This window comes from Homalodisca vitripennis, chromosome X (genome assembly GCF_021130785.1).
Source record: "Homalodisca vitripennis isolate AUS2020 chromosome X, UT_GWSS_2.1, whole genome shotgun sequence".
NCBI lineage: Eukaryota > Metazoa > Arthropoda > Insecta > Hemiptera > Cicadellidae > Homalodisca > Homalodisca vitripennis.
Genome location: NC_060215.1, coordinates 13,775,433 through 13,791,927, shown reverse-complemented (window position 1 = coordinate 13,791,927; position 16,495 = coordinate 13,775,433). Strand labels below are relative to the sequence as shown.

At 33.7% G+C, this 16,495-nt stretch overlaps 1 protein-coding gene across 1 annotated transcript in view; it reads left to right on the top strand.

Annotated features, from left to right (window-relative positions):
* Positions 1-16,495, top strand: part of LOC124368703 (1,4-alpha-glucan-branching enzyme) — a 42,465-nt gene that overhangs the window by 13,373 nt on the left and 12,597 nt on the right. The window contains exons 7-12 of the mRNA XM_046826005.1: positions 342-551; positions 6,719-6,790; positions 8,065-8,236; positions 10,482-10,691; positions 11,529-11,700; positions 14,128-14,312. Coding sequence (XP_046681961.1) covers positions 342-551; positions 6,719-6,790; positions 8,065-8,236; positions 10,482-10,691; positions 11,529-11,700; positions 14,128-14,312 — 1,021 coding nt within the window. The remainder of the gene's footprint in view (positions 1-341; positions 552-6,718; positions 6,791-8,064; positions 8,237-10,481; positions 10,692-11,528; positions 11,701-14,127; positions 14,313-16,495) is intronic.

The window sequence follows — 16,495 nt, the reverse complement described above, 5'->3', positions numbered from 1 at the left end:
CCCTCCCTCTTTCCCTTACAGGCTTGCTAAAAAAACTGGTAACACAAACTGTATATACTGTGTAGATATGGTATTGTGTGCTATTCTATAGTATTAGTGTATATTATATATTAAAATGTAGCAGTTTTTTTACAGTATAAGAATAAAAATAAAAGAATATCTCAATCCTGCATCAAAATATACAGAACCTTTTCTCACATTAAGAACAAGTATAAGAATCTTTCCAATCAAACCTTGAACATTCAAAAATCATACACCTACAGTTTCTTCAGCTTATAAATTATATTATAGCATCTGGTTTGAATGTAAAATGTGTTGATTGAATGTATCATGTGTTGTAGCCGCTACGGTCCACCTGATGACCTAAAGGAGTTGGTGGATGTGGCACACGCAAATGGTCTGTACGTACTGTTGGACATGGTTCACTCCCATGCCTCCAAGAACGTACTGGATGGCCTCAATCAGTTTGACGGCACCAACAGTTGCTTCTTCCATGACGGTCCTCGTGGGGAACACTCGCTGTGGGACAGTCGGTTGTTCAACTATTCTGAGTAAGTATATCATATTTTCAGAGTAGATATTGTGAAATTATATAAAGGAAAACAAAGGATTTAAGCCGGGTCCGAAGAATGAGATTAAAAACTGTATCCAGTCCCCATGGTAAATCCATTTTTCCGGTAACATGGACTAGATCATTTTGTTAAATTATGGGAATTAAGAGACCTCGTCACACCTGTTATGTCAGAAGGAGGAGTTTAATACAAGCAATTACAGATTAAGAATTTAGCGCAGAAAAAAAAACAGAGAGGAAGAAAGAAACAAGCAGAAGTTTACTTTAAGGCCAGCTAACGGTTAGTGTGTGGAAGAGGTTTAATCTAGAAAAAAATTGTTAAGTTTAGAGCCAGTCGCCAACCTGGAGCATTAAAGACAATCAAGAGATTTTCAAGTCCAACCAACCGGGAACATGGAAGAGACAGTACAAATTTTAGTTTAGTTTAGATTGAAATATCAATCAGAAATACATAAGATAGAAGCCAAGATAGAAGTCTACTAGTCATTGGTCTTAGTTCAGTAATCAGACATGTACAGTCTTGTATTTATTGAGAAATACAGTTCATTGTTTATTGTCGACTATTGTCTATTGACATATCATAAATGTAATGGAATAAATGTTCTTATATATTTTAGTAATATTCTATATGGTAATAACCAAATATTATTAATTCTGTAAAGTTGCCCAAAATAATGCAGCAATTTAAAAAAGTGTTTAATTTAAATAATGAATGTATAAATTATATTTCAATATATTTATAACTCATTGTTGTTCATATTCTATTTTGTGTGGTTTGAAGTAATTGCTTTAAATGCTTATATAGTTAGAATTATAAATAAAATTTATTTGTAAATCCCATTGTCACAATTTGAATTTATATACATTACTGCAATACAATATATTTTGTATTCATATTTAATTAAGAACAGTAAAGGCATCAAATAGTAAATCATTATAAGTTTATAAAATCATTTTGTAAAAGAATCCAATCATTTGTTAATTCTCCAAGATCACCAGTTTAAAAATTCATCGATGGAGTAAAAGAGAAGTTTGAAGAAGCAATCTTTTTCATCATCTTGAAGTTTACTTGTGTCTTGTGACTGTAGGTAGAGTGTTGAACAGCTTTACTCCCATTTAGGTTGGCTTCTCTTCATGTTGATCAAACGTGATAGTAGTTAAATGTTCTTAAAAGTATTTAAGGAAGGACATTTGTAAAAAGCACAAACAAGACAAGGCCTAAGACTGAACCTTGTGGCATACGTCTAAAAAACCAATAAAGAGCTGGATCTCACTAAACAGGATGTACCTGAATGGCCTGTTGGTTACTAGCTTAGAACCAACCAGGGTGCTAGTCAGAGTAACGTAAGTTAATTCTAAGAAGGAATTATTTAAATTTAAATATATGATGACAGATGTTAAGGACTTGAAGGATTGATGTAATATTATAAATGGCACATCGAACCTCAAGTCAATTAGTTTAAATTATTAAGATAACTGAAAGATGATTAACATTGTTTTAAATTAAGTGTTAAATGTTTCAAAAACATAAAAAATTCCATTTGTGAGATCATCAGAATACACCTAGTGTCTCAATAGTTCAGAACGGCTCAATTATTGTGTAATCGTTAGACTTGGTTTTATATGGTATGGACAACACCCTCATGATCTTGTCATTCAGATAACATGCACTGTAATGCAATAACTTAAATATTAGTGATAAACAGAGCATATTGGTTTTTTACAGTGATATATTTGTCGGTATTTCATTGTAGTAGAGTTAGTAAATAGTTTGTCAGTACATTTTTTGCATTTATAGCAAGTGCTTTAAAATTATTATTAGCTGCAAAATTGGCAAATTGAGATGGTGAAATTGGCCACAGGATGGACACAATTCTTTGTTATTCAATGACAGTGATAATAACTATGTTCTGTTATACATGTTAAAATGTTATCATAGATTTATTGTGAATTTCATACTGATTTAAAATAAAATAGCCTTAAAGTCCTAATCTAATTAGCTAATACAATGAGATATAAATAAAATGCAATATTGTACCAGATTGTTTCGTCTTTTGTTACTAAAAACTCCACAGTAAGAGTGAGTATTCTCATTACTAGAATATCAAAGGTTAAAGGTTCAATTTTGGAAAATAAAACTACAGATCAACACGGGAATAAAAGCTACTATTATATATAAAAATAATTTTTGTGGATTCAGTTAACCCTTTGTCTAGAAACTTTCCATCAGAAGGAAAGAAAAAACTTAAAATGCAAGTGTATGTAGGTCTGATTATACAAAATTGTATGATGATAGGTAATAGTAGACAATAAATGATAAATCTTTATTTCTCAATAAATACAAATGTGTACATATGTAATTAGTTGATTTGTTTTTGCCTTCTTTAATAACCCCAAAGGATAAAACTAAATTTCAGTTATCCAAAACAAAATGATGGGATAGTGAGGTAGAGGGGTGGGGTTTTTTAAAAGATTTTTCAGTACTCATTTACATGTAAAACACACGAATTTTTAAGGTTTTTTAATAACAGTTCATTTAAAATTGATGATTCATAATTGGAATAGCTATAATGCATTGTTAAAGCTTAATAATTCAGATTTAGTAAAAATAAATTAAAAATATGTTAGACATCATTTATCCAAAAATATATCAAAAACATATTGACAGCCCGAGTGTTCGTCTACTAGGTATCTTGTTATTATTGTTCATTGTGTGGTATTATTCTGATTAGTTTGAAATATTTATTTTGTTTTATTGTAAAATGTAATGAAATTTTTCAGTTTAATTATTAATAACATTTGACAATGAAATTAAAATTTATTTAAAACAAACAGTTTTGTAAATAGTTTATTTTTGATTTTTATCAATAAATACGCTAATTATAAGTAAAATGCCCTGTTATATACTTTACCTTTTATAATTTAGTTATAATAAAAATTAGCTTTGAACTTAGTGAAAGAACATTTTTTACTTGTCTTGGCGTTATAGGAAAGTTAATGGATTTATTAGTGGCATGCAAAGGGTTAATTAAAAGATATTTGACCAAACATATATTTTATTTAATATCGCACGCCAGTAATGACTTTCCTTTAATGTTAAGGCAACTAAAAAATATTTTTTTCTTTAAGTCCAAAGCTAATTTTTAATATAACTATGCTATAAGAGTTAAATGGAAAAAAAATAAAACAGGGTATTTTAGTTTAATTAGCGTATTTATTGATAGAAATCTATAAATAACTATTTATAAAACTGTTAATTGTGCTCACAACATAAAATACACTTTGTTGCAGTATAAAACAAAATAAAAAATTTAATGTAAACATAACAATATCACACGAAGAAGAACAGTAATGGGATACGTAGTAGAAGAATTGGTGACAACCAACAAATCTGTAATATACGCCACCGGCAGGCAACGGATATGTTTTGTTATGACTCTGGACGCGTAGAGTAGACAATCAGATGGAAGGAGTGAGACAAAGGGCACTCCCCTCCCCCTGCTACAGACTGTAGGTCATCAAAAATACTTCCAAGCCAACTGCGATAGGTACAGAGCATGAACTTGCCATTTCAAAGGTTTTTTTCTAAGCTAAAAAAGTTTCCAACAGACACAGTGAATAATATCAAATATAATCGTGTTTAAGTCAAAGTCACCATTAGAATATATTCATCTACGGCATGGGAAGGGTTACTATTTTCTAAAATAGTATCTCGGATTTTTGTTGTTATTATTTCTCTTCATATATTAGTAAATTTTTGATACATTTCTTACAATTTCCTAACAACTAAACCATAATAAATATATATATGTGTGTTCAAACTGTTACTATTTTCTAATTTGTGCAAAACAAAAAAGTTTTCTACACATATCGTAGCAATGGTGTGAAGGGTAGATTCAATGTGAATGTTGAGTTTAGCTCCAGTTCACCTTCCTCTTAGTGCAGCGTCTGGAATCTAACTCTGTCACAGACTTGACTCCTGGAATCTGGAGTCATATTTGTCTGAAGAGATCCAAAACAATGTTGGTGACGAAGAGGCTCAAAACTAATCTTTTTGTAGTCTAGGTGTCTTTGATGTCAAAATGATGTAGAGCTCGTTTTGAGCCTCTTTGTCGCCGACTTTTTTTTAATCTCTTCAGATGAATTGATTCCAGGAGTTAAGTCTGGGACAGAGTCAGATTACAGAAGCTGTACTAAAAGTAAGGGGAACTGGAGTTGAACTCACAAAAGTTTTGTTAGTAAACAATATTGTTTGTAGGTTTTTTTGTCCTCTTAGGACAAGAAGCTTGAATTGCACCTAGTCCTATAAGGACCTTGCGCTGCTACCATAGTGATAGGATATTTTGGATGGGTAAGGTTGGGAGTAGGGGCCGCCTCCTCTTGAGATTCAGGAGAAAAAGTTTAGGGCATTAATCTCGTCATGTCAAAAAGGAGAAGCCAGCTTTAACCAGCCTCTCAGTCAAAGCAGGCAGGGGGGTAGCACAGCCTTTTGTCAAGGCTAGCAAGAACCTTTGACTCTTAGGGAACAAACCCCACCAATTCCAACAATCATCTCCCGCAGTAAACTAGATCTATCAAATTACCTTTGCACCCCAAAAAACCGACATTTGCGGTTAATGATGTGCCGCTCCTGGACATCCATAAGGTTGCCCAGATTGAAGTGACACATTGGTTTTTTGTTGTACCCACTGTGGGTAGAACTGGAAGGTATAAACCAGCTAGAAGTGAACCTTCGTTGGGTTGTTTCTAGGTTAGTAAATTAATGGTCGTTCTACAAAAAGCACAGTATTTCTTTATTTAATTTCATAGTTTAACCCTTATAAGGCCGACGGCTACCTATTGTAGCCGTCGTCAAAATAGCGTCGAAGGCCGGCGGCTACAATAGGTAGCCGTGATCATAATGGCGTTCGCGGCCGACGGCTACAATAGGTAGCCGTCCATTATTTCCGGTTTTCTGGCCAGTAAACTTTCCAAATGCCACCAAATATGATATTTTCTTGTTTGGGGTTAGATGGGCTTCATGAGTAAACGCAAACACTGCCGTTTCTTGCATCATTTCTATTATTATATATCTATGCATTTCGATGAAATCGTCTGTCTTACTACAACGGCGTTGTGGTGTATAGGTTAAAGTTGTTGTGGTTATAATTTTTTGATGCAATTCAGTAATTGTGTACGATGTTATAGGTATTTCTGAGTATTTGCAGTGAACTATTAAGTGTAAATATGAGCAAAAGAACGAGAGGCAAATCACCTACAAGTGAAAACACTTTAGTAAACAATTTACTTGCTAGTGGTACCGGTGTTCAGTTTTGTTACTAAAGAAACTTTTTATTTACCAAACAATGTAAATATGCCTAATAATAATAATTTTAAAACTTTTTAATTACTAACAGTGTTTTGTGTTTATTTTGTATGGATTCTTGTGAGTTGTATGAAGAAAAAAAGATATTTTTTGTATAAAACTGAAGACAAGACTAGCTTTTCTACAATTTTCACAAATAAGCTGCAGTTGCAGATTTTGAATAATTCGTGCCTACTTCACTTTTATTATTGATAAGCACTTGAAAATTGGCATGTTTATTGTAAATAATATGTAGTTTTAGAAAATAAGTGTTAGTTGGGTGCAAAACAATCTTTTGTATTTTTTATGAGGTGTTAAAACCAAAAAAAGTAAATTACTCTTACAAATGTTACATACAAACATGTATGTAAAAAATATATTTTATTTTTTATCACCAACCTTATAGTTTCCTGTCTAAGCCTATAATTTTTACAAACAAAATAAAAAAAGAATTATCAGTTTTTACTAAGCAATATGGAAGTTACAGCTTATTTACTAAAACTATGCAAAAAGGAACAAAAATAGCCTGGCCTTCAAGGTACCTGAGCAATATCAGGAGCTGGCCTTTGAGACTAGTGCAACTCAATTGGTCATTGGCCTTAAAAGGGCTAAGCAAATAAAAATATTTGAAAAATCATTTGAATATCTCTATTAGTGTAGAAGCTAATATTTTTCTATTTGTCTCGTAAATCATTACAATTCTAGTAAAAACTGCACAGTTTTTTAGCATCAGTGGTTTTAAAAGAGTTTTTAAACATTTTTAATTTACATCTTTTGGTGATGAACATTTGTCGTGCTTCCAGGTATGAGGTGCTGCGGTTTCTTCTATCCAATTTACGGTGGTACGTGGAAGAGTACGGATTTGACGGTTTCCGGTGAGTGTGTAGTTGGTAGTTTTAACTGAGCGACAACCACACATTACTCCTAATTAATCACATGGACTTAAATCATTTTGTGGTCATTACATCATCTCGTTCATAATGTATATTGTAACATTATTTAAATTAGCAAAAATGAAAACTAAAAGAAATAAAAAGGAATGTGTCAGTTCTAATTCTTGATTCTGAAGTAGTCTGATTCTTACTATCATAGACAATTATCGATAACTCAGTTTTTTTGTCAATACCAATACTTCTAATTGTAGAAGTTATGGATCGGTTTTCTGTTCCGCTGATTTGATTCTTATCATTATGTACCAAGATCAAGTAATGATTCTTCACATTAATCAGAAGATCAGATCTTCACAGTATTGAAGGATAAAAATTGTTTGTTGTTGTTGTTTGCAATAATAATTGAAACAGGCACTATTATAAATTATTGTTAAATTAAAAACTACAAACGGAGGAAATTACAAAAATTGAAGAGAATTAAGCCTAACATCAGTGTAATACTTCAGTCTTAAGGAGTAGATTGATAGTTCAGGAATTCAATCACCCAGTGATTTGGTACTCATGAACTTGGTTGGAATCCTGGACACCTCAGTCAAACAGTTTTTACATTTCTTCTGTAAATATTGATATGTTAAAATGGGTGTAGGACTGAAGTACAAAGTACTAAACCAATGTTTCAGAATGAGAAGCCTCATTCATTAAATGATGACATTAATCTGCCAGGAGGCGCATGGATCCTGTAACATGAAATAGCACACCAAGTGTTCCTCCAGGAACTGTAAAAACAAAATTTTATTATATAAGCATATGTTTTAAGTTTGATATAAGAAAAAATATATTTTTATTTGGTTATACAATAATTTTGCAATAATTATTTTATAATAATGTGGTATATTATGTAAAGTATAAGAAACTAGGCCCTAGTCTGCTTAATTGCAGATGGCTGTCTATTCATCTAGATATAACATCATTATTCAATGATTGTACTCAAATGGAAAGTTAATATATGTAGAAACATTGAACAACATGTAACTTACATTTGTATTAATGATTCTTAGCTGCTTTATCCGTAGTGTTCACTCATCATCATTATGGTCAGTGTAAAGCAGCTTAAAATTATTCCAGTGGTATAAATTTTTTCTGTCAAATCACAATTGTTTCTCGAAACATTTGACGGTGTTGAGTGTCTGAAGGAAATTTGAATAAGACTAATCACTTAATCAGACAGAAAATGTGGGAGAATAAACTAATTTGTTTAGGTTTGACGGTGTCACATCTATGTTGTACCACTCGAGAGGTATAGGCCAAGGATTCAGCGGCCACTACGATGAGTATTTTGGCCTTAATGTGGACACCGAGGCGATAGTGTACCTCATGCTGGCCAACCATATCCTGCACAAACTGTACCCAGAACTCACAACCATTGCCGAGGTAGGCTGTTGGCAAAATATTATAAACTACAAAAATGAATAAATATTCCATTCCACTGCCTTGTCTAAACTACATTCTTTAGCAAATAAATTTAAGGTGTTGTTTATGATAAAAGTAAAGGAATATGCAGACTTTGATTAAAGATGAGAGCATAAATTGTGATGCAGGTAGTTCATTACCCACACACCACACTGCTTTTTATCTCATCCAACCTGAAGAGGGGTTGAGGCGTTCATGTGATTTGAAAATGATTTTGAGATTCTATCTCAAAGGATGTTTTTAATTTTTGCTAGAAGTGCAGAGGGGCTCTGACCGAAGCCTGTACTTTATGACTAGGGCCATTTATGAACATACTTTCCTATACTTAGTTCATGTTGAATGATTTATCATGATAAAGTACCGCTCAAAAATGCCTCTGTTTATCAGTATGGGCTTCGAGACACTTCACACTTCTGGCAGAGTAGGTAAAACATCCCTCGAGATAGTGCCTAAATTAAAGTTCAGAACATGTTAGCACCCTCCTATTCCAATGGGTATTGTATCAACCAATTAAATAAGGTATGGTTAAATTTACACTGTAATCTATCTATAATATGTATCTACTTTATTGCATAAGCATTCAACATCTTCAGCCCCAGATGTCTGTTACTCTACAGTATGTATAGTCATTATTAACACGAATCTTTATGTGGGGCTGAGAGTGTTAATGTAGCGTAATAATATATACGAGGGTAATTCGGAAAGTAAGGTCTGTTTTTTTATTTAAAAAAAAAACCACAACAGTTTTTTTCAAAAAACTTGTTTTATTTGATTCCTGACATCAATCACTATTTTTCTACATAATTTCCACTTTTGTTTAAACACTTGTCATAACGATCTACAAGTTTTTGAATGCCGGTGTCATAGAAGTCGGCCGCCTGCGACGATAACCAGTCTTGTACTGCTTGTTTCACCTCGTCATCAGTGTCGAAGTGCTTCCCGCCTAGGAACTCTTTTAGGTAGCGAAACAATGGAAGTCGCTCGGCGCCAAGTCTGGGCTGTATGGCGGGTGTTCTAGCTGTTTCCAACCAAACGATTTGATGAGATTTTGGGTTTGGTTGCAGAGTGGGGTCTGGCATTGTCATGCAGCAATGAAACTCCAGCTGTCAATAGGCCACGTTGCTTGTTCTGTATTGCTCGTCTAAGGTTAGTCAGAGTGTTGCAATAAGTGGCCGCATTTATTGTTGTTCCTTGCTCCATGAACTCGACTAGCAATATCCCACGTCTATCTCAAAACACTGTCGCCATAACCTTGCGTGTGGACAATGTTTGTTTTGCTTTCACTTTAACCGGTGACGTCGGGTGATGCCACTCTATCGACTGGTGCTTTGTTTCTGGGGTTATGTGGGAAACCCATGTCTCGTCACCCGTCACAATGTGGTCTAAAAGGTTATCACCTTCCTGATGATATTGGATCAAAAATTCAAGAGCAATACCCATTCTTCTTTTTTTGTGTTCCTCAGTAAGCAGCCTGGGAACCCAACGTGAGCACAATTTGCGAAAATCCAAAATTTCAGAAACAATTTTAAACAATGTGGTTCTACTCTCGTTTGGAAATTCTGTTGCTAATGAAGAAACAGTGAATCGCCAATCTTTACAAACTTTTTCATCGACGACTTTCACCAAAACTTCGGTGATCACTGACGGCCGACCAGATCGTGGTTTGTCTAAGTAACTATAGATGGTATCGTTCATAAACTTTTAATTTCAAATTGAAGTTTTCGCTCAGTTATTTTCATAATTTGAATAAACACGCTGAGTGAAAATTATAACAAGCATTGTTTGTTTGGGTATAATAAAAAAATTTGTAACATGACAAATGGCAGTTTCTTTAAGAGAATTGTGTTAGTCAGTGAGATATAGTGACTTCTTTTGACCCTCAATTCGACAGAATATCACTCTCAATAGAAACCAGAAGTAGGACAAAAAATGTATGAACGACAAACCCCTTTGTTGGAAACAACATTGATCATTAAATGCTAATAATCATAATTCTTGTTTACTCAGAAATTCCTGTTTGATTGGATCTTTAGACTCTACTTTAAAGAGGTATACTTCAATGCCTATGCACTTATGAAACTTTCTAGGGATCTCTTTGTTGCTCTGTTTTTAGTTTTTGGGAAATATATTCCAAAGCTATGGAAATGTATTAGTATTTTCTTGTTTTTCATATTTGGTGTAAGGTGATTGACTCTGTTTTATGCAGGACGTCTCAGGAATGCCTGGGTCATGTCGTCCAGTGGAAGAAGGGGGGATAGGTTTCGACTACCGTCTGGCCATGGCTATCCCGGACAAGTGGATCAAGTTACTGAAGGAGACATCTGACGAAGACTGGAACATGGGCAACATCGTTCACACCCTGACCAATCGTCGCTGGATGGAGAAGGCTGTGGCGTACGCCGAATCTCATGATCAGGTCAGTCTCTCATGAGAAGAAAAGTGAAAATAAGATGGGGTAGTAAACATGGAAATTATCTTTTGTTTAGTTTACGTGTCTCTCTGGATTTGGTTTACCCATTGGTAGGCTGACTCCAATCTCCTCAGTTAGGATTGATTTGGCTGATTGGGAAGGGCATTTATTACTTGGTTATTACGGTTGTTGAATGAAGTGATCACTAATTGATTCTGTCACTAATGAAGAGTAGGTGCTGTGTACAATAATGGATATACAATATTCAGTAAACAATATAATAGTTCAGATGGGGATCTAAAAAGCAAAAAAAGTCTATTGTAAGATATTATGTTTTTAAAATCACTCAGTTCTTTTTTAATGTGGTTAAACTTTGTGATAATGTGATTACAATTATGTTAGCCTGAAAGAACTTTGTCTTTGTTTAGTTTTTAATTAATATTATTCAGAATAATCCACCATCTAAAACTTTGGCTTAAACCATTTAACTAATACAGTTTTCAACAAATATAAATCATCCACTAGGTTCATTCCGTAAATAGATATCATAAACAACCTTCATTCTGTAAATGTGAATTGTTCACAAGTTTATCAAGTGCTTCCACACTTATGTTAAACTTTACGGAACTAGGTTCATTCCATAAATAGATATCATAAACAACCTTCATTCTGTAAATGCGAATTGTTCACAAGTTTATCAAGTGATTCCACACTTATGTTAGAACATGAGGAGAAAAGGCCTCATAGATGTTTTAATAGTTTTGTAGTAAGTTAACAAAACAGACTTTGAAAAAAATTGTTTGTGATAAAAAAAATGGATGATAATGGGAGGTTTGCTTGCAGGCTCTAGTTGGTGATAAAACCATCGCATTTTGGCTGATGGACAAGGAAATGTACACGCACATGTCAGTTATGTCTGACCCATCTCCCATCATAGACCGTGGTATCGCTCTACACAAGATGATACGACTCATCACCCATGGGTTGGGAGGAGAAGCATGGCTTAATTTTATTGGTAAGTCCGAGTTACATGTGTTATAAGAATTAATCTCCTTTATTATTATTATTGTTCAAGGAGTGTTCAGAAAGTGAGTTGCCGAGGCATCCCAATGATACTTTGTGGCCACATTCATTCTTATCTAGCAGTGTTATAGTGAAGGTCACTGTGCCATTCTAAGTGCTCTAAACTAGTGTTGTGCTCTACACCACAGTTAACTCAACCCCCCAACTGTGAAGTGCTTAGTGTCATTAGTTTCCTTTTCTTAAATAAGATGCAATCGTTGGAAATTCATTGTGAATCTGTTCCGAGTCTGGAGAAGATATGAGTTATACTGTGGTTCCACTTGTTTCGTTAAGTATGGAAAATTTGCCTTCATCCTTCATGAGAAAAGTTGAAGTGATCAACTGTATGAGGTTACAGATGAACTTGTTGAACAAATCAATCCTAAGTTTAAGGAAATACAAAGTGCCACAATCACAGATCTTTCAGAGCATTTTTTGCAGTCATTAAGAACTCTAGTGTGAGAGAGAATTGTGAATGAGAAACGTGGATATTGATGAAGAGTTTAAAGCTGGTGTAGCTGATTGGTTTAAATGCACAAGTGGCAGAATTGTGTTCAATGGGTACAGAATGGCTTGTACCTAGATACAATTGTTTAATTAATATAAATGGTAAATTATATTGATTAATAGTTTGAGTTTTTCTTTCAAAGGTATACAATATGTAAATTTACATATATTTTTTTCAAGTAAACAACTTACTTTCCAAACGACCCTCGTATTATGAGTTATATCACTAACCTAAATGATGACTAGGTGGAAATTTCCTCCACTTCTCAATCTTCTTTTGAATACTTTCTTAAATTTCAAAATCCATAATGTTGCGTGAGCAAAATTCAGCAATTTCACAGTAAAAAAGTGTAGTAGGGGAATGTATGAAAGGTGACCAACCCATCACTTTTTGAAAACATTACTAGATAGGTGTGGTAGATGGCAACTGGTAGACAATTGGCGTACCCCAGGTGATCAACTTTCTGCAAGGGATTCTGCTTCCTGTAAAGTAGAGGAATGACAAAAATAGCATGGATTTTTTAACCCTCTGACTGATTACCGACAGCACAGAAATTCATCAATACCACTTGTGAACTGATAAAGACGGCACAGCCGTCGTTAACTTTCTGCTATTATTACGCGAAAACCGTTTAACATATAAAGACATAACTTACACCAGTCAAATCCTCTACTTATAAATACCAGTTAATTTTATGTAGTTTATATTCATAATATTACTTGTCAGCTGATATTGATCCAAATGCTGTATAGCATACAGCTGACAGACTATGCAGCGGGTGACGCGCTGCACGGCCTTGACGTTCTTTGTTGTTACTGCTGCTACGTTATTATCTAGGCTAGTTGTTTCTAATTGATTGTTATGTTGTGAAAGGGTGGATCTTCGTTGTTCAAATGATATACATAAACTATTGGATGATGAAAATATTAGTTCTGATGATGAAAGTGACATATCGGCAAATAAAATGCATGAAAAAAATTCATCATTATCTGATATTCTTCTTGCCCAAAGAATTCATCAAACACATTATGAATACACATACTGCCAAAAAAAGAAGTACATACTTAAAAAAAAACTGTTTTTGTGTATATATATCATAATTTTTTTGTTTACTACAAAACAGTGTATATTTTGTACATTTACAGTATCTTACTATCTCAAGCCATGTGAAAGTTACATGGAGCAAAACTTATAAAACAAAAACATTTAAATTACACATTTTTCAGTTTATGTACAAATAAAAAAATGATACTCTAATAATTGCATATTTTTATTATTTTACATTTTTCTCTGGTTTCTAACAAAAGAATTTATGTTTAACACTTATTACTTAGCATTTAGCACATATTTTAAAAAATATCTGAAAAATATGCTGCGCAATGACAAAAACCAATGTATCACTCTGGGAGTTTCTTATTATCAGTCGGAGGGTTAAGAAACATTATAAGTGAAATAATAAGAAATATTATTAGTGGGATTGAGAAACAACTGATATGGTGAGCATATACGATAGGTGTTTTATTTATACTCTGGTCTTTTAATTGATAAAACTCATATTTTAAATTTTTCGTACTGTCATAACACACCGTCTGGATGTCAAGTAATGGGCAATAAAACATGTGAATTATGAGTTGGGACATCTGTCTAGTAAGGGTGACTGATTTTTAGAGCCACCACATTGTTTTTAGCCTCATAAGAACAATCTTAAACACATTTGCTTTCTTATTTTTGATCTTAGAACCCAAATTTTGAAGATAAATATACATCTAAACAGTTTCTGGATTTTTCAATATTTTTATCGTTTGAATGAATATCTTAAACTTTTTTATTTCGGTTATTGAAAAAGTATAACTTTTTTAATGTTATATACAGGTAACGAGTTCGGACATCCGGAGTGGTTAGATTTCCCTCGAGCGGGCAACAATGACTCTTACCACTACGCGAGGCGGCAGTGGAACTTGGTGGACGATGACTTGCTCAAATACAAGTTCCTCAACAACTTTGATGCTGCCATGAACCATCTAGAGGAAAAATACGGATGGCTTCACAAGGACCCCGTAAGTAACATTGTGACGACCCCAGCATATAGTTCTAAGACCAGACCGGTAACATCGTATGCGGTCTTAATCAGCCAATTTAAAATATTAAATCATCAGTAATATATTTTATTTTTATTCAGCATAACATTTAATTGTAGTAACGAGTAATGAATATATGCAGCCAGACTTATTAGGTTAAGCAGTGCAGGTGGAGAAGATATATATTTAAATTCAGCACATGAATTGTAAGTCCAAGTCTGTCAGCAGTAAGCCTGGTAATTTTCCATACCCAGAGCAGCTGCGCAGTTACTGGGTGGTAAACAGGCAGGAATTTGCTGAGGTAGCGTCTGGAACAACGCTGCTCCCTGGAGTTCGTTGTTCTGAGTCGCAGTCGTGCCAGGGTTTTGAACGCGTCAAGCTCGCGTGAAATCGCTCTCCCTCGCTCTCTCTCCCGTTCTAAATTTGTAATTGTTCAACTGATTCTAAATTATGCAATAAAATTCAAATTGTTTTCGCAATAAACTAAATTGTTTTATTTGGCCAACCGAGGAGAGAATTTTTATTACAGCAACCTGGGCTAGTTTCCATCACCGTGTCCGAATTAGAACCCGAGAACTTTTTAAATTAAATTACGTGTGGTCGTCACGCCACATATTTGGTGTCAGGTGTGGGGTTGGTAAAATTCTGTGGGGTTGTGTCAGTTGGTTCTGTCGGTCGGTTCGTCTTTCTAAAAATAAATTAGTGTTTCTTTGTTTCGTCGAAGAAATCGAAAAGTTGGTGCAAGAAGCCGGGACAAGGATGATGGGTAAGTAATTTTTATTCTGCCCGTAGAATAATGCTAGCCTAGAAACTGTATATAAAACGTAATATTTGAAATTGTTGAAATCACGAGGTGACTAAGTCAAAGGTAATTTAATGCTTTAAATTTAAAACTAATTGAAAACTTTTTTTGATTAATTTTTATAATTTTTATTGAATTTTAAAGTAATACTTGTAATAGAGACGCCATATTGGCTGAGAACAATAGACGCTAATAGTCCGCCATACTTGTTGTAAGCTCCCACAATTCCATTCGACATTACTAACTAGTTATATTCTTTGTTAGGCATTCGGTTGTCGATTACTTGAATCTCGACAATCGTTATTTCGGTAGTTGTGAATAATTGAGTAGTTATTCGGTAGTACTTTGTTTTGATTGGACTAGTCCCTCAGTAATTCAATTCTTATACGTAATATTGATCAAAAATAAACGTACACTCTAAGGTTTTAATGTACTGATTTAACTGGTAGTTAAAACCTGATTAACCTAAATTAACTGCTTCTAAAACTAACTTAATTATACAAATTAGTTGATAACCTAACCTTTCTGACTTGGTTAGGCTAACTCAAAGGTACCGGTACAGGGCAGGAGGCTAACCACGTTGTGAGAGAAGGAAGATAAGGGGTAGTAGTCATTAAAGGGAAGTGAAATAAATTATAAATTTAAATATTTTTGAAAAATTAAAGTTGGACTTGGTTATATTTTGTTGAAACTTTGGGAACTTGTTCATCTGATGATAGTTAAATTGTAATTAAACTTTAAACTTTTGATTAACTTTAAAGTTTTGACTTTTGATTTTTTATTATGGTTTAAATTCTTCCTCTCGTCCGTGGTGGAACCAGCAAACCCTGATTGAGTTAGTTTGCTAAGTTTATTTACAGGCACGAAGAAAGAAGATTAAATTTTGTGGAATAGGTTTCGACATTCGTGATGAATTGTATGATGAATTGAGTGATAGGTAAAAAGGTATTTTAAATATTTTTTTGGGTAATTTGAAGGAAAAGTAAATATTGAAATATTGGAATTATTCTTTGCTCAGACATAGTAGGTTGTCTTGACTTAGAATAAATCGTGGTGTAACTTCATATTTGATTAGTGTTCAGGACTTAGACAAAAAGTGGATTGATTAGAGCTGAATTGAAAGTTGATTGATTGATTGCAAGTCGATAAATTAAAATTATTTCTTGATTTTAATTACTTTTCACAAACGGGAGAGAGCACATAATTATTTAATTGAAAATTTAATTGAGAAAAATCTTTTAAAATTATTTTTGGAAAACTAAGTTGGGACTTGTCCACTTTTTTGGAAGTAAGTGTGCCTGAACTGATTGACAATGGCTGGTCGCGTTAGTATTGGAGGGCAAGAAATGGACCTCCAGGA